General features: G+C 45.2%; 1 protein-coding gene across 2 annotated transcripts in view; it reads right to left on the minus strand.

Moving 5' to 3' along the window:
- The window catches only part of LPIN1 (lipin 1), a 108,321-nt gene that overhangs the window by 37,336 nt on the left and 48,790 nt on the right, over positions 1 to 22,195 (minus strand). The window contains exons 1-3 of one of the 2 annotated variants that reach the window (XM_084624309.1): positions 20,118 to 20,190; positions 3,559 to 3,759; positions 1,857 to 1,952 (exon numbers count right to left, since the gene is read on the minus strand). In XM_084624309.1, the coding sequence (XP_084480435.1) occupies positions 1,857 to 1,952; positions 3,559 to 3,750 (288 nt within the window). In that variant the 5' untranslated portion in view covers positions 3,751 to 3,759; positions 20,118 to 20,190. Of the gene's footprint in view, positions 1 to 1,856; positions 1,953 to 3,558; positions 3,760 to 20,117; positions 20,191 to 22,195 lie in introns of those variants that run through there. The other variant, XM_084624308.1, reaches the window with a different exon arrangement.

The raw sequence follows: 22,195 nt of genomic DNA on the forward strand, positions 1-22,195 counted from the left end.
GTGGCAGCTCCTAGAGGAAGCAAGGGAGGGTACCTGCACTAAGGGGTTCTTCTATATAGCTAATACTGGCCCATCAGTAGCTCTAGTCTCTAGCCAGTTGATACTAGATATAGGCCAGAACCAGAAGACTGGGTCCAAACAACATAGAATTTTGGAGTAATGGCTTAATGGCTCAGCACCCTCTGTCTCTCTAATGGACCTGAACCAGAATCCTAGATCCAAACCTCCACAGACTCTGCTCTGGATCCATACCCAAAGCTTGTGGTTCAGGCCCATCTCAAATGTTAACACATCAGAATAGAGACATTGGGCTAGACTGTGCCAGGCCTCAGCATGGATGCAAGGAGAGGCCTGAGAAGCCTCCCCACACTGTCCCACCCAGAGGCACAATTACTGTCCCTACACTCCTGGAACACAGAGACTGTTTCTGCCGTGTGCCCCAACAAGCTGTAGTCTCCCTGCAGGGCTAAAGGAGGGCAGGAAGGGAGGAGGCAGAGCCACACCCACCCAACAAAAGGCTCATGGAACTACCCAGGTGCACAGCGGAGCATATGCTGCACCTTGGAAGGTACATTCACTTCCACACTCAGTTAGGGCTCTGCCTTGTAACACAATTGTTCCTTTCGCTTTTCACACAACTTGAACATAAAGTAGGTGACTGCTTAGGTTCCAATTGAATGGGAGCTTCGCAGGCGCTGTGCACATCCCAGGGCAGAATTCAGTGCTTATTAAGTGATGGAACCACTATTTCTTAAGTGAAGATTCATAACTTATGTCCTGGTCATGCCCCCGTGATCTGCGTATAGATCACACCACTCTCAGGAAACAGTAGGCTAGTAACCTCTGCATCAGTGACAGGTATGACTTGAATCACACAATGTCAAGATTTCATGGAGACCAGAAATTTCCCAAAGATTCTGTTTATGAGGTGGTTATATACACTAAATAATATAATATACACACCCCAGTTTATTCTGTATTTTATCTAAAACACATTTGGAAAGTTTCCTAGCAATCTTCTTTATCTGGAAATGATTGCTACCATCTAACATATTTAGATGTAAAGACATGGGGAGAAAGAATGTTCATGGATGCAATTCTTAACTGAAGTTAATGGGACTGAACTGGTGCATCAGGGTTTAAAATTTTTCTCATGCTGGAGAATCAAAACAATTGTTGCATACTCCTAAAGCAAATACCTTTAAAAGGTTACCCCTTCTCTACCTTGTGGGAAGTGTCATCAGCATTAGTGTGGGCCTCATTTAAACTGCATAGCAGTTAATCACAGAGTCTCACAACAGGAGTTCTAATTTAAGTAGTATTCAGTGCGAGTAATGGGTGCAGAATCATACCTTTAATGAGTAACGAACACTTTAAGACCAAATGTTTAAAAGGACACATGCACTTTTGCATAAGGACAATGCTCAGTGCACACACACACACACACACACAAATCAGAGATTTGTGCAAGCATAGGCCTAGGCAGTGTAAATCACTGATTTACAAGTGTGCATTAGGCAATGTATTTGCAGATATTTGGAGTGTGTTAAAGTGGGTGTATTTTTGTACCTGTGTGAGCATACACACACACACACACACACACACATATATATATTTGGGCCATACTTATTATTTGACAATGGGCTATGCCAAGCTGTCAAAATTTAAACCTGAAATGCTAATTTAATCCAGTACCAAACTCCTCTATGAGTTGCTGTGCATTTTTCTATCAGAATGATACAGTTACACATACACTAGATAGAGGCATATTTTTAAACAAAAGCCCTAAATTCAAAATCGCTGCCACAGTGTATGCATCAGAATTTTGACAAATGAAAATTATCTTTGGACATTACCTGATCATTATCCATTTCCTGTACAAAAAATGCCTCTCCGTTGTCCCCTAGTTTCATGTGCAAATCTACAGATTCTCCATTAATTTCTATGTCAACCTTGGGGGAAAAAACAAAACAATAAAAATAAAGTAATCATAGGTACAGAGGAACTGCCATATCAAGTCCATCTATTGCTCTAGCCTGTCCCGGACATTGGTCAGATGCTTCAGAGGAAGGTGAAAGAAACCTACAGTAAATAATTATGGGGAAAGCTGCCTATTGGGGTAGTATCTTGCTAACCTCTGTTAGTTAATGGTTGACTTGCACCCTGAATCATGAAGGTTTTTATCCCATATTAAAAAAATTCTGTATTTTATCTAATGTAACTGTAGATGTTTCATTAGCCACATAAATTTCTAATCTCTTTTAAATCCTACTGAGCTCTTGACCTCAGTGATATCTTGTCATCAAAAAGTATCACAGACAAATTGTACATTAAGTGAAAATGTATTTCCTTTTATCAGTTGTAAATGTATTGCCTTTCAAGTTCATTAAATGCGCCCTGTCCTGCCACTATGATAAAGGAGAAATAGGAAAACCTGATTTGCCATCTCCATACCATTCATTGTTGTTCAATCACTGTCATATCCCCTTTCTAAATAACCCCAATCTTTTCAATCTCTCCTCCATGCCAGAAGTATCTCTATGCCTCTAATCATTTCAGTTACCCATTCTATTTGTTATATCATTTTTGAGATTAGGGTGACCATAACTGAACACAGTATTTCAGGCCAGGGCACCCAACTGATTTACATAAAGGCATTATCCAATATTATTTTCTATCCACTCTTTATACACATTTTCCCTTTTGACTCAGAAAAGTAGTGAGCAATAGTTTTCACTCAGCTATCCACAATGACACTCAGGTCTGTTTCCTTAGCGATTTCAGTTAACTTAGAACCCAAAATGTGTATAAGTAGTACAGATTATTCTGCCAAATCATCATGCATTTGACACCAGTGGCTTTCATTTGACATGAGGCTGCCAGTTCTCCTAGCTTTGTAGGTTCCTCTGAAGTCCCTGACAGTCTTCTCTAGCTTAGAATAACCTAAATAATTTTGTCATCTACAAATTTTATTACCTCACCATTCACACCTTTTTCCAGGTCATTAATAAACATGATGAACAACAAGGCCCTAGTGTAAAACCATGAGAACTTAATGTTAACATAGGTCTGTACTGTCAACCTTTTGCCATATTGAAAAGGAATTTTGCAACAATTATGGAAAGCATTCATCATGAGCATGTATAGATTATTATTTAACAGAAACTACAGCAAAACTTTAAAATTTAGCTATAATGAGAGGAATCTTGAGATGTACCTGAATTAAAATATTTGTCAAGATTCCAACACTATCCTATAAATATCATTCCAAGTAAAAGTCTAAATGTAGACATGGAAACTGTATTTTCAGTCAATAAATTTGCCTAACTGTAGTTTGGTTCGCAGTTATTATGATCAACTGTCTACACATTATGCATTAAAATAACGTTATCAGTATCAACCACTTTAACTGAACCTTGAAAATACAATTTAGGCTCTTTATAAAGACCATTTAATGAAAGCTTTGACTGCTACATTGTAACATCTTCTGTACCTACATGCAATGAGTTCACACACTGAGAAAACAAGAGAAAAGTAACAAGATTTCTGTTTTCTTACCACTTTCTCTCTAGAACGCAGAACCCCCATTTTCCCAAAGCGCACATGGAAAGGGGAACACTGAAGATTTCCATCTGGCTGACGTACAACAATTATATCAATACATCCAGATAGCGTGGCAGGATTTAATCCCTTGTAGAGCTCCTTCACAGTAACAAATACTTGGCCTGCTAACTGCCCAACGTAATTCATGGTTTGTGCCTGGAAAGAAGCATACAGAAGATACGTGTAGTCAACAAAATCTATGGTATTGTCAAGACTTCTGAACAATCCAGAAACCTTTACATTCCAGCAATGGATTATTTTATGTTAGAAAAGAAATGATTTCACACAGAATGAGAATACCCAGTCTAATTTATTTACAGTGGCTGTACTTTTGAACAGACACTAAAAAACAAAGTACAGCTCAGAGTTATAACTACTTCCAAAACTCCAGAGAACAGCTGTGTTCTAAACCACAGTCAGACCTTGAGACTCTGCAACTCCCAAATATTGCTCCAACTGTATCTAAATTGACAAGCTTTTTTTGTTCCATATCCCTCCTCCACAACATCACTTTCTTTCGTTTTCAATATTGAGTATGCCTTGCCTGTATAGTTGGTCTGGGCAAGTGGGTTGCCCCTCAGCTGGTCCATTTCTCCCACCACCATTTAAGTCAAGAGCAAATCTCCCACTCCAGTACAAAGGGAGAGAGAGAAACTTCATAAGACTTTTCCTGTCAAAAAAATAGTATGTGATCATGTAATTGGATGTTTTTCTAAAAGATCTGCTCTAGCAATTATTTTGGGGACGTTCTTTGCCCTGCGTTATACACGAGGTCAGACTAGATGATCACAATGGTCCCTTCTGACTTTGAAATATGAATTAAACACTATATCATAATGCACACATACTAGGGGGGCCCAGCCTGTTATGCACCCACTTTAAGGTATTTTCATCTAAACAGCACCCCTAATTTCTTATGAGAGCATCATGTGGGACTGTGTCAAAAGCCTTACGTTCCAGGTATCAAAGTTAGGTGGACTGGTCTACAATTTCTGGGTCCTCTTTTTTTGAAAATAGTACTGTTTGTGCTCTTCCCTAGTCCTCTGGGACCTCACTTGCCCTCCAACCATTCTTGAAGATAATCACTAATGATTCATGGATTACTTCAGCTAGTTCCTTGAGAACTGGAGGGTGAATTTCATCTGGCCCTTCTTACTTAAATACACCTAACTTATCTAAATATCCTTTAACCTGTTTTTCCCTATTCTGGCCCAAGAATCTTCCCCCTTGTGTTAATACTAATTGTCTTAAGCATCTGGTCACATTTAACCTTTCTAGCGAAGACTGAAGCAAAAAAGGCATTAAACATCTCAGCCTTCTCTGCATCACCTGTTATTTGCTCTCCTTCCCCATTAAATAATAGACCTAGATTTCCTTCCTCTTACACCTAATATATTTATAGAACCTCTTTTTATTGCCCTTTATTTCCCTTGCTAGGTGAAACACATTTTGTGCCTTCGCCCTGTGCCTTCGCCTTTCTAATTTTGTCTCTGTATGCTTGTGCTATTCTTTATACTCATCCTTAGCAATCTGTCCATGTCTCCATGTTTTGTATGATTCCTTTTAGATTTTCAGGTCATCAGAGATCTCCTCCACAGCATGTGCAAATTGAGATTTTTCAGAGGATTATAACTTGATCAAATTTTGGTGGATATCACAGGGACAGCAAAAGGCAAATCCCTAACAAAAAGGTCACCAACTTGCCAAATTTCAAGTCCCTGTTCCAAAGAATGTGGATACTACAGCTTTTCAAAGGAGAGGTTGTCAGCATTTTTAACATGGGCAAAACAGTGTATTTTTCACTAACTTCATTCTTGGAAATGGCTTCCCATCCCCTCCCCTGAGCCTGCCATGCCCTCGCTCCTCCCACTACCCCCCAGAGCCTTCTGCACACCACAAAACAGCTGATTAGGAGGTGCAGGAAGGGAGGGGGAGGTGCTGATCAGCAGGGCTGCCAGTGGGTGGGAGGCGCTGGGAGTGGGGATGAGGAACTGATGGGGGGCTGCTGGCGTATTACTGTGGCTCTTTGGCAATGTACATTGGTAAATTCTGGCTCCTTTGCAGGCTCAGGTTGGACACCCCTGATGTATAACATTCTCTGACCATGAGGAAATCCTCTTCCATCTTTATGTGTATTTTCATACATCCTCATTCATTTCCAAAATGAAGTCCAGGCAAACTGGATCTGATACTTTTTAAACTGCTGGCCACCAGCTAGAGCTGATGAAAACTATGGAAAAGTTTTGGGATTGTTTCAAACTTCTAACAAATGCTGTAGTGGTTGTACGTTCAGGGCATGAAAGGGGCACAAGGCTATTTACAGCATGAAGTAATTCAGAATTCTGACTGAGATTCCCAACCACATTTAATTTTTAAAGAGCAATACAACCAAGAGTTATAGTCTGGGACCAGGGTCAGTTCCAGAGAATGTCAGCATTCCAGGAAACATTCCTCAATTCCCAAGGAGGCTTCATGTGGGCTTGACCATGTGTTTTACTCCAGTTGCTCCAAGAAGTCTTTTACTCGCTATCCAGGCAGCAGTTCCAAGAACAAACAACTTCAAGCTCAGGGGATATAACCCTTAGTATTCCTCACACTGAATTTAGTGGCCCTCTGACCTCCATAAGAACACACTGTACAAAGACATAATCTTTCTCTGTATGGTAGTGGATGTCATACCATATGAAAATATTGTTGCTACTGGGAAAATATAAAGCCATTCCGCTCCAAGCTCATTAAAAAAATCAAAGAGAAATTATGCTGACTATCTGCACTGCTTCTGTTAGAATTTCCCAATTTCTGTCATTTTGTTCTTTGTACTGAACTAGAATGTACTGGCAGATCTGTACCTTGGGACAACAACATGTAGCTACAATGAAAATAAAAGCACTTAGCCAACTTTTCCAACTACCTGGTATCATTTTCAACCTGAAGAAACATGAGCCTAATTCTGAAAGCTGCTGAGCATTGTCATCTCGCTTTGACTGTAAGGCACATTCAGCATTTTGCATTGCAAAACTGGGATCCCAATGAAGACACTTTTTCTGGTAGATGAATAGGTCAAAATCAAATGGTTAGCTGTCATATTAAATATTTTAGTAACCTACACCAGGCTGATCTACGTAAGCCACCACCACCACCTCCTCATTTAAATCTCTTCTAAAAGTTCACTTCTCCCACATGCCCACAATAACTAAGTTCACTGTCTTAAATCTTTTTTCTCCGTTTTATATATAACTATAACTATAAAATGAAACCTTTAAAAGGAGCCACCATAATGTCCACATACTTTTAACTGAATTACTTTATAACCATGTTTCTGTATCCTTTCTGTGACCCCAATTCCCCACCATACTGTTCTTCACCCTCACTCATTAGGTCACATCAAAATGTAGATTGTAAAGTCTTTTGAGCAGGACTTCTGTTCCTTCTGTAAGGGGCCTAGCACATCTTCAGCTGGTCTCAAATAATGGATGGGATTTTTCAAAAGCACACAAATCACTTAGGAATACTAGTCCCATTAACTTTCAATGGGAGTTGTGCTCCTAAGTCACTTGGTGCTTTCTGAAAATCCCATGCAATAACAACTTTGATAAGATTGTGCCGGTACCCAGGGTTCTGAGGCTCTTACCACCACCTGTACTTAGCGCAAAGTAGTTTTATCTATGCAGGCTGTGGATTAGCTCCCCGAAACTAATAACCTCTGGCAGCACAAGCACTACCTTCCAGGCCTTCACAGACCTCACTCTCTCTGTACAAGTAGGGATAGGCACACACCAAGTCCTCTGGGTGTTCCCTGTAGTGTCCAGCCCCTTATCTAATGAACACTCATAGAATTATCAGGCCTGCTGTTCCCAAAGGAACAGTACACACCAGCTTGTAAGAGTCAACTCCTGACCAGTAATTTGCTTAACACCAAAGCACTTAAGCTATATTTATAGTGAGCACAAGGATAAGTTTATCAAAAAACAGAGATTCAGTGAATAAGAATATTGGGAACAAATGGTTATATATAAAAACACAATCATAACATGCTTTCTAGAGACTAAACTTAGCTAACAGGTTAACCTCCTCTCTAAAGAAGCTTATCTCACCCAAAGTTCTTTTCACCGTTTTTAGCTAACTCTAGTTGAGACCACTTTTTCACGAAGCAAGTCTGCCATCCATTTACTTCCTACGTAAGGAATGCCCAGGCATCTCCTTTGTATCCCCAAATATACTCAAGCAAACCTTTTATATGCACCTCAAGATAAGGTTCTCTTCCCCTGCTGTGTTCCTCTTCCTGTTAGTTTAATTCTTCATTTGCATTCATTTCAGATTGGTGGTAAGGGACCAATTGTGAATGGGGCAATAGTCAATGTATACATAGTGAAGAATGCAAACTAAACCAACTAGAGGCTATCCACTGCATCCAGTGCATCCACTGGAGGGGTGCATGGTCGGTCACAAGGGTAAACTGTTGTCCCAGAAGGTAATAACGTAGTGTTTCCATGGCCCATTTCACAGCTAGGCACTCTCTTTCAACCACGGCATACTTCTGCTCTCTCGGGAGGAGTTTCCTGCTGAGGTAGAGGATTGGGTGTTCTTCATCTTCGATAGGACAGCTCCCAATCCTACTTCAGATGCATCTGTCTGTAAAATTAATTCTTTGTTGAACTCTGGGGCTATAAGCACGGAGTTTCTGTAGAGGGCTGTCCGTAGATACATGAATGCTTTCTCTGCGGCATCTGTCCACTTCACCATGTCTGGACCCCAGACTTTTATCAGGTCTGTCAGGGGACTCGATCTGGTAGCAAAATGGGGAATAAATCATTGGTAGTACCCCACCACACCCAGGAATGCGTGGATTTGCTTTTTCTGACATGGCCAGGGCCAATTTTGGATAGCCTCTAGTTTGTTTAGTTTGGGCTTGACCATGCCCCTTGACCATGGCTCTTTGGGCTTGACCATGCCCCGAGGTATTTAGCCTCAGCTAGCCCTATAGTACACTTGGCTGGGTTGGCTGTGAGGCCAACCCGTCTTAATGTGTCCAGAACCACTTCCACCTTTTCCAAGTGAGTTTCTCAGTCAGGGGTATGAATAATCACATCATCCAGGTATGCCGCAGCATAACTGGTATGGGGCCATAGGAGCTTGTCCATAAGACAAAGTGGCAGGTGCCCCATGCAGTCCAAAAGGAAGAACAGTATATTGAAACAGACCCTCTAGGGTAGAGAATGCCATCTTTTCTTTCGCATCTTTGGCAAGGGGAATCTGCCGGTATCCCTTTGTTAAATCAAGGGTGGTCAAAAATTGGGCATTGCCCAGGTGGTCAACTAACTCATCAGTACGGGGCATGGGGTATGCATTGAATTTGGATATCTCATTCAGCCAACAAAAGTCATTACAAAACCTAGTGGTGCCATCCAGTTTGGGCACCAACACAATCGGGCTTGACCACTGACTGTGGGACTCTTCGATGACTCTCAGCTCCAACATCCTTTTTACCTCTGCCTTGATCTCCTCCCTTTTTGCCGCTGGGACCCAATAGGGCCTTAAAATTACCTTTGCCCCAGGGTCTGTGATAATGTGGTGATATGCTTCGGTGGTCCGACCTGGTTTGGTTGAAAACACATCCTAGTATCGGTTGATCATCTCAGTTACATCCTTCTTCTGGTTTGGTGTCAGATCAGTGGATATCCTGATCTGCCCCTGCATGTTATTTCCCTGGATTGGGGTCTCTTGGGCCACTACACACGCCTCTTGTTGGCTTTAAGAGGTTAATGTGATAAATTTGTTCTTGTTTCCGGCGTCCTGGCTGCCGCACCTTGTAGGTTACTTCCCCCATGGGTTCAACCACTTCATAGGGCCCCTGCCATTGGGCCAAAAGCTTGCTTTCTGCCGTGGATACCAACACCATTACCTGATCCCCTCGTTGGAACTGTCAGACTTTTGCCTGGCGATTGTAATGGGTTCGCTGGACCTCCTGCGCCTTTTCCAGATGTTCCCGTACAAAAGGGGTGACCTGGGCTATACGTTCTCACATCTGCAACACGTGGTCAATTATATTTCTCCCCTCATTGGGTTCCTCTTACCAGATTTCTTTTGCGATATCTAGTATGCCACGGGGGTGGCATCTGTATAATAACTCAAAAGGGGGAAAACCCAGTTGAGGCCTGAGGTACCTCCCGGATTGCGAACATAAGGTAGGGTAGTAGGGTGTCCCAATCCTTCCCATCCCGACTTACCACTTTCCTTATCACTGCCTTGAGGGTTCGGTTAAAACTTTCTACCAGCCCATCGGTCTGCGGATGATAGACTGAAGTTCTCAGGGAGGGGATATGGAGCAGCGTACAGAGGTCCTTCATTAGCTTCGACATAAATGGGGTACCTTGGTCTGTTAATATCTCCTTTGGTAGCCCCACTCGGGTAAAGATCCCCACCAACTTAACTCTTTAGCCATCATTTTAGAGGCCGCGTTCCGCAGGGGGACGGCTTCTGGATAGCGAGTAGCATAATCCAGAACAACAAGTATATATTGGTGGCCCCGAGCTGTCTTCTCCAGGGGTCCCACTAGGTCCATGGCTATTCGCTCAAAGGGGACCTCTATGATGGGAAGGGTACTAAAGGTGCTCTCAAGTGGGGATGGAGACTGTGCAGCTGGCACTCTGGGCAGGAAGCACAGTACCTCCGCACTTCGTCATATACTCCGGGCCAGAAGAATCATCGCAGGACACATGCCAGGGTCTTCTCTACCCCCAAATGCCCCCCAAAAAGAGGACTATGGGCAAGACTTAATACTGCATTCTGGCGTTTTTGAGGTACTAGGATCTGCTGTACCTTCTGCCTCTGTACTGGTGCAACGTGGTATAAGAGATTCTTCTTTGTTATGAAGTAGGGTCGTGGTCCCTGGGTTTTCCCTTCCACGGGGACCCCATCTATTTTGGTCACCTTCTTCCTAATGTTGTCGTACCTCGGGTCTTCAACCTGGTCCCATCCAAAATTTCCTCTCCCAGGGCTAATCTGCCCAAGTTCTAGGGGGCCAGTCTCTGTTGCCTCTACTGGTTCAGAGGCATTAAGGTGTGGGACAGACTCGGGTGCTTCTCCCTCCTGGGTGGCCTCCTTTTCAGCTGCTCAGGTCCACCTACCTACAAGAGCGACCCTCTGGCTTTGGGTCAGTATTCGGGTTCCCAAGGCCTCAGCTGCCATCCTTTCCCTTTTTGACTTTCTACCCTGTCTGGGAGTGGAGAACAGATCTGGGGATATTTCAAAGAAGATTGGGGGTTGACAGTCTACTGTGGATGCCTCACTGACTTCAGGGTTTCCCCCTTTCTCCAATTCCCCTACCGGGAGTAAGTCTCCAAACCCTGGGAAGTCCCTCCCTATGAGCACCGGGTACGGGAGTTTAGTGACTACACCTGCTGCTACCTCAGTAGTGTTCCCCTGAATCTCGATTTTTACTGGGATGGTGGGGTAATAACCAACTGTCCCAGGGACGCATGTTATCCCCATACGCTTAGCCCACAGCAGCAGATTACGCTTCACGAGCTTCCCCAAGACAAGCATGATAGCACTCCCCAAATCTACCAGTGCTGTGGTCGCTACCCCATTTAGCTTCACTGGTCTGGTGTACATATGTGGGGTTAGTGAGACCCCCACAAGGTGGATTAGGGAGCATGTGTCTGCCCAGTTCCCCAGGTTATACTGCATAGGCTCCTCAGCATTGGGACACTGTGCAGCTATGTGTCCCCACTCCCCGCAGGCGTAACATCCGTATGGTGCCCTAGACATTCCCCGGTCTCTCGGTTTGGGCAGTCTAACATCATGACCCTCTTCCCCCTCAGTGCTCCGACTCTTTGTGGATTCTGGTGGGCCTTCAGCCCCTCTCTTTTTCCACCTGAGCTCTCCTGGTGGCCCAGTCACCCGAGCTCTAGGGCTTGGTGCTGCTAGTTTAACCCGGGGTGCTTCTTCCTCAACTGGAAGGGTCAGCTCCCTCACCGTCCTTCGCCTCTCTACCAGTGCGACAACCTCGTCGTAGGTGGAGGGTTCGTTCTGGCTTACCCAGGCACGAAAGTCTGGCGGTAGTCCTCTCATGTGCCAGTTGATGACCAGAACCTCAAGTATCTCCTCTGGATTCCGGGACTCAGTTCGCAACAACTTTCGTGAGAGATGGATGAGGTCAAACAATTGGGACCACAGGGTTTTGTTTTCCTGGTACCTCCACTCGTGATACCACTGGGCCTGCATTGCGGTCGTTACCCCAGATCTGGCCAGGATCTCTGCTTTCAGCTGGGGGTAGTCTGCTGCAGCTTCTTCAGGCAGATCATAGCAGGCCTTCTGGGCCTCCCCACACAGGAATGGGGCAAGGATGCCAGACCACTGATCTTGAGGCCAGGCCTCCCGTAGGGCTGTCCTCTCAAAGGCCAGGAGATATGCCTCTGTGTCATCCTCCCCTGTCATTTTCTGCAGGCAATTGCTGGCCCATATGATCCGGCATCCCATCATGGCCGTGATTCATCTCTGTAAGGGCCTTCACTTGATTTACCAGTTCCCGCAACATAGCCCAGTCTTGAGCAGCCTGGTCCATCAGCAGGCGATTAGTCTCTTGCTGCAGCCACACTGCATCCTGCTGCCTGGACACAGGTAGCCTCCTGCTGGGCAGCCATGGCTTGTATCAGTGCCCGCACTACCTCGTCCACTGTGGTGGAAAAAAACCTCCTTTTTTTCTTTTTTTAATAATAATAACGCCCTCCTTCTTCCGCCACGCTGTGCACACTAAATGCCACTTCTTTCACCAGTTGTGACAGAGTTCCTCCTCTGCCTTGGTGGATCCTGCGCTTATTAGCGGATTTTCTCGCCAGCCCTCAGATTGGCCACTTTCGTGGCTCAAATCTGCCGTTCACTCAGTTAGCCTCATCACCGGCCAGCATGGGGAAAGGAAGAAGAACAATCCCCACAGTCTCTGCTGATCCACCTAGTGGATCGGAGAACAGGCCAGAGACCATCCCCTCTGGTGGAACCCACAGTCCAGTTCAACTCCTCCGGTATCAAGTAGGGAGTTGGAGGGATGGTGGGAACCTGGGCCCGCCCTCTACTCCGGGTTCCAGCCCAGAGCCCTGTGGATTGCAGCTGTCTACAGTGGCTCCTGTAACAGCTGTGTGACAGCTACAACTCCCTGGGCTACTTCCCCATGGCCTCCTCCCAACACCTTCTTTATTCTCATCACAGGACCTTCCTCCTGATGTCGGATAATACTTGTTCTTCTCAGTCTTCCAATAGTACGCCTTCTCACTCTCAGCTTTTTGTGCCTCTTCTTCCCAGCTCCTTGCACGCACCACAAACTGAAGTGAGCTCCTTTTTAAACCCAGGTACCCTGATTAGCCTGCCTTAATTGATTCTAGCAGCTTCTTGATTGGCTGCAGGTGTTCTAATCAGCCTGTCTGCCTTAATTGTTTCCAGAAAGTTCCTGATTGTTCTGGAACCTTCCCTGTTACCTTACCCAGGGAAAAGGGACCTATTTAACCTGGGGCTAATATATCTGCCTTCTATCACTCTCCTGTACGAAGAAACAGCATATCATAGAAACCTTAATTAGTAAAAAGCAACAGATTGCTCTGGCTACTCAGATGGTTAGAATGATTCTAAAGATTGATGATATTCATAGGCTAGGAGAATCTGAAGAATGAAGGCTGAAAAACAAGGAATAAAATGTAATGGAGCCACAGCAGTAACAAAAATTAGTGGGATCTCAACAGTTCATCTTTTATTTCTTGACAACTTTTCTTTTTGTTTTAGATATTTTAACTGCTAGTTTTAAAGACAATAAAGTACCATTTAGCAAAAAACAAAAAAAAATCACTCTCCTGTAGCCATCTGGCCCGACCCTGTCACAATAGATAGATGGTGTGACAAAGTTCCTCCTTTGCCTTGGTGGGTCCTGCGCTTATTGGTGGATTTGCTTGCCTCAGAGATTCTCGGCAGCCCTCAGTTTGGCCACTTTTTCTAGTGGGTCCAACTTGCTGTCCACTCAGCTAACCTCATCACTGGCCAGCATAGGGAAAATGGAGAACAGTCCCTGCAGTCTCTGTGTCCCACCTAGTGGGTCGAGAACAGGCCAGATCCCTTTCCAATTTAGACCTTCCCTTCTGGTGTTTCTCACAGACCAGGTCAACTCCTTCTGTGTCCAATCAGGAGTTGGGGGGATGGGGGAAACCCAGGCCCAACCTCTACACCAGGTTCCAGCCCAGGGCCCTGTGGATAGCAGCTGTCCACAGTGTTCCCTGTATCAGCTGCGTGACAGCTACAACTCCCTGGGCTACTTCCCCATGGCCTTCCCCCAGCACCTTCTTTATCCTCACTGCAGGATCTTCCTCCTGAAGCCTGATCACGCTTGAACTCTTCAGTCCTGCCGCAGCATGCCTTCTCACTCCCTGCTCCTTGCGCGCCCCCTACTAACTGATGGGAGTTCCTTTTTAAACCAGGTGTCCTGATTAGCCTGACTGCCATAATTGAGTCTAGAAAGTTCTTAATTGGCTCCAGGTGTCTTGATTAGCTTTCCTGTCTTAATTGGTTCTAGCAGGTTCCTGATTGCTCTAGGGCAGCCCCTGCTCTGGTCACTCAGGGAACAGAAAACTATTCATCCAGTGGCCAGTATATTTGCCTCCTACCAGACTCCTGTACCCCACTCATCTGGGTCTGTCACAATGGCTAAACATCTCTTGTCTGACAGAAAACCTATTTTCTGGTGACTAATGCCTTGAAATAGACTTCAGTAACATATTCTCAGTATACATACATAACTCCTTACATAGTATCTGCACATACATTTCACAATGATATTGATGAACCAGAATATACAAAGCAGAATCAGGAGATTCCTATAACCCCTCTGCGCTCCCTGTTGCCATTAACAAGTTCTTGAGTCAGAAATATGTTGCACTCAGAGTTGTCTGGCAGGCTGTTAGAAGATGATCTGTAGCACGTTAAAATGCAAAGCAAACCAAAAGCTCAATAAAAAAAAAACAACACACATCTACAGAGATGTCTTTTTGCTATATCTGTACAACACCTAGCACAGTGGACCGTCACCCATGAATAGGGTCCCTAGAAACTATAACAGTATGAATAATAAACAACCGTTAATAATAACGTATACTATCCCTTTAATAAGTAGGAACTTTTCACTAAACCAGTGCAATGCTGGAAGGGGCCAAAACCTGAGGACAAATCCTCAGCTGATGTAAATCGTCATAGCTCCATTAAAGTCACCGGAGCTGTGACAATTCCAGCTAAGGATCTGCCCCACTCGTCTCAGTTGTAAGGATGTAAAAACTACAGCTCACTTCATCGGATGCATAGAATGGAATATATATATATATATATGTACACATACAGATAAGTTGGAAGTTACCATACAAACTGTGAGAGGCTAATTAATTAAGATGAGCTATTATCAGCAGGAGAAAAAACTTTTGTAGTGATAATCAAGATGACCCATTTAGACACTTGACAAGAAGGTGTGAGGATACTTAACATGGGGAAATAGATTCAATATGTGTAATGACCCAGCCACTCCCAGTCTCTATTCAAACTCAAGTTAATGGTATCTAGCTTGCATATCAATTCAAGCTCAGCAGTTTCTCCTTGGAGTCTGTTTTTGAAGCTTTTCTGTTGCAAAATTGCCACCCTTAAATCTTTTACTGAGTGGCCACAGAGGTTGAAGTGTTCTCCTATCGGTTTTTAAATGGAGAGTTGGGGTAGGTTAAATACCAGTGCAGATACACAGGTTCTCCCAAACAACAGCTTTGGCCTCCATAGATGACAAGCGATATGCTCATTTGGGGGCGGGGACTGGAGTAAACTTCCTGGTATCACCACAAGGAAGAAGAGGAAAAATCCTGCTGCCACCCACTCAAGTGAAGAATAAGGAGGAAACTCCACCTGTTTGAAGTATGGATCACTCACTCACCTATTCAGAAATACACTATGTAGGCCATGATGACATGACCTTATAAGCTCCAAGTATGGTATGCCTGGCTTTAAAAATTAATATCTCATTGCCAGCATGACAGATAAAAGAAGTTTGCTTTAGACTATTCTGTAAATAAGATTAAGCAAGAAAAGCAACAAGAAAGGCTGGGATATTAAAAATACGGCTTAATCATAACATATTTTAATCACATACCTATTAGCCAAAGCCAGTACCAAAGGCCTCCCCAGCATGGTCCAGGGGCAACAGCCTAGGAGAAAAATCAGGCCCACCAACTTCCTAGCTGCTGAAACATGCCCCTACCACACCCACACACTTCTGTTGTGTTTGTCTACCGGTGCCTAGTAATCTGCCCTCTGTTAATGTATTAGGCCCAACCATTATTTTTCAAATATCAGAAATATTCTGCAGTTCAACCCTAGTAAATAAAGTTCCCTAGTTCACTTCTGCATTTCCATGTTTGAAATGCAAGTGTAACCCACACACCTTCTGGGTGTGGTGTTCTGTCCCATCTAGTGGCACTGAGACCACTTAGAGCAGGGGTGGCCAAACTTTTTGGCCCGAGGGCCACATCAGGCTGCGAAACTGTATGGAGGGCAGGTAGGGAAGGCTGTGCCTCCCCGAACAGCCTAGCCCCCGCCTTCTATTCGCCCCCTCCCACTTCCTGCCCCTGATTGTCCCCCTCAGAACCCCCGACCCATCCAACCCTCCCCCCCCTTTTCCCCTGACTGCCCCCTCCTGGAACTCCTCCCCGCCCCAAACTGCCCCCCCCCCAGGATCCTACCCCCTATCCAACCTCCCCCCCAGCTCCCTGTCCCCTGACTGCCCCGACCTATCCACACCCCCACCCCCTGACAGGCCCCCCCAGGTCTCCCAGACCCTATCCAACCCTTCCTGTTCCCCAACCCTTGACCACCCCAGAACCTTCGCCCCTAACCACCCCCTGCTCCCTGTCCCCTGACTGCCCCCTGGGACTCCCTACCCAACCCCTTTACCACCGCGTGTGTGCGCCGCCGCCACCCCCTTACCATGCTGCTCAGAGCAGCAGGAGCTCGCAGCCCCGCTGCCTGCACAGCGGCGTAGCTGCAGGGGAGGGGGAACAGCAGGGGAGGGGCTGGGGGCAAGCCTCCCAGGCCAGGAGCTCAGGGGCTGGGCAGGATGGTCCCATGGGCGCGGGCCGTAGTTTGCCCACCTCTGACTTAGAGAGAGAGAAAGAGAGAGAAAGAAATTAATGAGTCTGCTCTACAGCCTTTGCTAACAGCCAGTTGGCCTTTAGCTCATGCTGTAGAGGCTCATACACTGAGGTCCCAGGTTCAAGCCTGCCTGCCAAAAACCAGGGTCTGCTGATGTTACACAAGCACATATCAAACAAGAATGCCTTTGTGCAAATACTTGTATTTCTTTATCTTACGCAAACTGTGGATCAAGACCCAAAAGTGGGTTGCAACCCCATTTTAATGGGGTTGCCAAGGCTAGTGTTGGCCAAGGGCCCCAGCAAGTCCCAAGCCCAAGCCCCACCACCCATGGCTAAGGTTACATGCCCCCCACCTACAGCAGAGCCCTTGGGCTCGGTCTCCGGTCTCCTCCTGGGGTCATGTAGTAATTTTTGTTGTCAGAAAGGGGTCACATTGCAATGAAGTTGAAGAACCACGGCAATCGTTCATTGTAATAATGTCCTTTAGCTTGTATGGAGTTGCCATCATTTTCAACATCGGTCATTCCAAAAGCCCAAGAAGTCCTTCAGTTTGAAAATGTTGATGTTATATAAAAAATGTAGTACTATGTTAGTGCAGTACTATGTTTAGTTAAATAAAAAATGCAGTACTATGTTAGTGCAGTACTATGTTTATAAAAGCACTTTAAACCAAAAAAGCGAGCTCAATCAAATTGGAGAGTGGAAGTTTGCTAGTGATGAAACCTCGTGTGCAAAGACAGGAAGGAGGGTCAGTGGTTAGCATGTTAGCCTGGGAGTGGAGTGACCCAGGTTCAACTGCCTCCTTTACCACAGAGGCCTTAGGCACTTAGTCTCTCAGTGCCTCAGTTTCCTATCTGTAAAATGAGGATCAATGTGGATATTTCTCTTTCTCTCGGGGCTGTTATTGGGATAAATACAGTAAAGATTCTGAGGTGCTCACATACTTTACCAACGGGGTCAAAATAAATGCAACAGATAGACAGCAAAGTACAAATTAGTACATGAGATTTAGAAACTTTTAAAATAACTGGAGAAAATACAGCAGGCTATATTCTGGTGCTGATCCAGGCTATTCCACTGAAGTCACAGGAGTTTTAGAAAGGTAAATCAATGCAGAATGTGGTCTGGTGATCCAAGAATAGAGCATATTCAACTCTGAGCTGGGACCTCTCTGTGGCCTAGTGTCCCTTTCTTTCAATTAAGTTGTATGGTTTATAATAATACAAAGTAAGATTTGTCTCTTAGCCTTTGACTCTATATTTTCTGGATTTAAAGAGTTTCAGATCAAACCCTTATTATATTTTGAGTTGTTCTGGTCATCATTTTGTGTGTGTGCATATACACACACATACCTACACAGCATACACATATGATGTATGAAAAAAAGCCTAGTATCAAATCCTGTTCATCTTCCTGACAACCCAATGTCACACTGAAGTGAATGGGGTACTCACATGAGTCAAGAAAGCAGATATTGGCATGCAGTTCACATCCTGGGCTAATAACATGAAGATTTTAGTTTAAAAACAAAGCTATTAGAGATCTAGGAGCATCAGAAATCCATTAGTGTTCCACTGCTCTTATGTTTCGCACCCTTACTCTTGAGATTGTCAAATAATTTTGCAGGGGATTATTTTTTACTTGATTTTCATTTTTAAATTCACTCCAAGAATTTATGCCACTTTTAAAGCAAGCAGAAATTTCCATCTGACTTTATAATTGAAATGCTGACAATGACAAATCCTTATCTACAGCTATTTAAAAGTTGCTGACATATATATTTTCTGCCATGGTAATGAAAACAAGCAAAGAAACAACAAAACAGAACAAAGTGGAGTTTAAGGGGTCTGTTGGTAGGCCAATGAGTTTACATATGAAAGAGAAAATCAACTCCAAAGCATAGTAGTTAAGGTTTATCACATATCAGTGGTGAAAACATCATCTTGGTTATCTAAGTATTATTAGACAGGCTACTACATAGTAGTGAAGCACACTCTTGTTTTATAATAAAAACATAATTCGCACAAAATATAGCATTTCTTCAAAACACAACACAAATTCTTCTCACGTAGCACAGTCTCAAAAATGAGGGTGAATATAATGACATTCATATAAAACCTTATAATAAAGTACATAATGAAAGTTTAAATCCCTCTTCTTAAAGGACAAAGAGGATCTATCGCTCAAAACAACTGCTAGTTGTTACAGAAGGAAAACACCACAAAACAAAAATTGAAGTTCAGTTTTACACATTCCACTACACAAATTCCACTACCCTCAAACCAGCTTTTACTTACCTTAAATCTATGCCTCACCTGGCCTGGTTATCCCCCTTTCCTTTTCCCCTCTCATCTAAAGCTGGGATGTAGTCTAGTGACATTAATGTAGCATGTTTCTTCAGTAGATCTCAAAGGCAGGTAAAGACATATGGGAAAAGTGAAGCACGGACGGGTGAAGTGACTTGCCCAAGGTCACACAGTTAGTCAGTAGCAGAGCTGGGAACAGACTCCACGTTTCCTAACTCCCTGCTCAGCTCACAGCTGCCTATAGGGGAGTCGGGTACACTTTGCCGAGAATAAACAACTAAAGAGAGAAACCCAGCTCTCTCCTCTCCACTCATTTTTTGACTGAGGCAGACAGGGAAAGAGGATTTCTCATCCTAGCCTTTTGGGGATCTGGTGGAGCACTTTCTAAAGCCTAACATTGATGGTTCCAGCAAGCCAATTTAAAATTAAACATTCAGATGAACCTGAACACAGAATTTAGCTGGAGGAAAGTAAGCTATATCATTTCTTCACAAGAATTATTATTTTCACTAAAATTGTTACTAAAACCAGACCCAGAATTAAGAGAAAAAGCTAGTGCTCCAGGCAGTTCAGACCATCCAAGGCACGGATCTGAATCCAAGCAGGTGAGAGAAGGGACCCCCAAGGTCATGGCACCACATGCCAGAGGAGGATGAAAAGCCTGCCTGGTGATGCTAGCTTAAAGCTCAGGATTTCAATACCCCAAAGCAGTTAAAAACCCAGCTCTGTCTTTCCCATTGCCCCACCCCAAATCCTCCTTGTGTTTTATAAACTCCCCAATTCCTCCTTTTATCATCGATTCGCCGCACCTCCCCCCCCCCCCCCAAACAGAAAGCATCAACAGCTCCCAGGACCACAGGAAGGCAAAAACACATCACACATACACAACACCCCACCCTCACCCCTTATTCTCCTTTAGGGCAAAGAAGGAGGTAGGGAAGAATATCAAGACAAAGCACTGAGTAGCTCCAAAGCTTGTCTCTCATCAACAGAAGTTAGTCCAATAACTGATATTATCGCTCCAAGAGGAAGCTCAGTTACTTACTGCCTTGTCCTGGGACTGTCCTTTGTGTGCAAACAGCTTGCTGCAGAGATGTCAATTGACCTCACTGGCTGGCTAGTGCCCGCCCTAGAGGAGGGACCCACAGGATACAGACATGGATAGGTGGGGGGGGGCGAAAGGGGAATCAGGAAAGCTTCAGAAAAGCAGCCTTCAGCCTACACCGCAGCAGACCTATCACGTGTCAGTCGCTTGGGGCCTGATCCTGTGAATGTCCCGGACACCCACTGCTGCATGCAGTGTAGATGCAGTGTAGTGTGGGCCCCAAGATATTAAAGAGACAAGACACAGAGCTCTGCGTGGCTCGAAAGCTTGTCTCTCTGACTGACAGAAGTTGGTCCAATAAAAGATACTCCCTTACTCACCTGGTCTCCCAAACACCCACTGACATCAGTAGGAATTAAAGCAGCCCAGCATCTAATAGTAGGGACTCAGCATCCCACCGGATAAGGCATTTGGGGGCTGATCCAAAGCTCCCTGAAGTCAGTGACTCTTCTCGTTGACTTAATGGGTTTTGGATCAGGCCCTAGGTAAGGAAACTGCCTCCATGGGTTTTTAATGTTCACTCGGTTTTTTTTTGTTTTTTTTAAATCTCACAATTCAGGGCAGACAGATTTTGGTGTGTGGGGTGCATTTCAAATCTGCCTCCCCTGCTGGAAAAGTCCTACAGAATGTAATGGGATGAATTCAACAGGGTTCATTAGAAATTAAACAGAGGTCTACAGGCATGACGCTGAAATCCTATCAGTGGGATTATATCAGGGACGTCTTTGGCCAAATATACCAAAAGGGGTTATACTAAAAGTTACATTCTGTGCAAACACCGCGGGGGAGGGGGGAGCAAATGCGGGACCTAATTTTATACATTGCCCAGACATAAAAAATGAAGAGCTCAGGAGAGAAAAACCCCAAATTACAGTTCACCCTCAACTGACAGTCCTGGGGGGACCAGCCAAAAAAAAAAAAAGCAGTCAGCAAGCCAACAGGCCGGGGCATTAACTAAAGGGGGGGAACCCCTCTGTATCAGAAACCTGGGGCGTTCGCCTTTTGCAAGTGCAGTTGCTCATCATATGGCGCCCCTGCCAAAGCGACCAGATTAAGGGCCCAACCCTGCTAGTTTTCCACCCACAGGACTAGCCCTGGGAATCACAAGAGACAGGGTGGGAGATCATGTCTGTGACTGGACCAGCTTCTGTTAGTGAGAGCCACACGGTCTGGAGTCGCACCGCGCTGTTCTGGGAATCAGGGCACGTCTGTGCAGGAGGGTGCAGCCTCTAAACGGGCTACCCTGACTCCTTTCTCCACCAAGAACTACCAAGGGGCTTCCTTTCGGGGGGAAGCAGCGTCACGTAGCACGTCACCCGCGCTGCTCTCACACCCCCATGGCTCCCGGCGGCCGCCGTCTGGAGTCCCCCTGGCGGGGCCCTCGCCGCCCAGGCTTGCCTCCGCCTCTCGTATTGTGACTCAGCGCTAGGAGGCGGAGAGCTGAGGTGATCCCGCCGGCCAATCAGGAGCCTGCCTGGGCTCAGCCCAACGCAACTGGGTGGGAGGTGGCAAATCGGCGTCAGCTGGCCGGCGCCGGGAGTAGGGGGCTGGCTTGGCATGTTGTTTGCAGGAGGGGGTTGTTTGGTTTGGGTTGGGTTGGGTTGGTTTTTTTTGCGGCGGGGCTATGTCGTGTAAACGGACTGTTCCCGAGCGGATGGGGTGGGTGGGGGTGTTATATAACCATTGGGGGGGGCAGAGCTCAAACCCGAAGTTGCAGCCAGTGGCGTGATTTAGCCGTAGAGTAAAAGTATTGTGCACAAGTTCTGAGTGCTTCAGTGGGGTTGTTTGTGTGAGTGAGTGTGTGTGTGTGGGGGGGGGTCCTTTGCAGATCCATGCTCTGTGACACACTGATCTCTCTCACCCCAGCAGCACTCAGTAATTAAACCGTGGCCAGGTCCTTTCCCGGTTTCCCAGGACGAGCCCAGCTAGACACGTGCATCTATCCTAGCTATCCAGTGCGAGAGCTGCGGACACCCCGCGGGTGTGCGCCTTCGTCACCTCTGCTAAGTGCATCTTCA

This window comes from Lepidochelys olivacea (assembly GCF_965140295.1).
Source record: "Lepidochelys olivacea isolate rLepOli2 genome assembly, chromosome: 3".
Taxonomy (NCBI): Eukaryota; Metazoa; Chordata; order Testudines; family Cheloniidae; genus Lepidochelys; species Lepidochelys olivacea.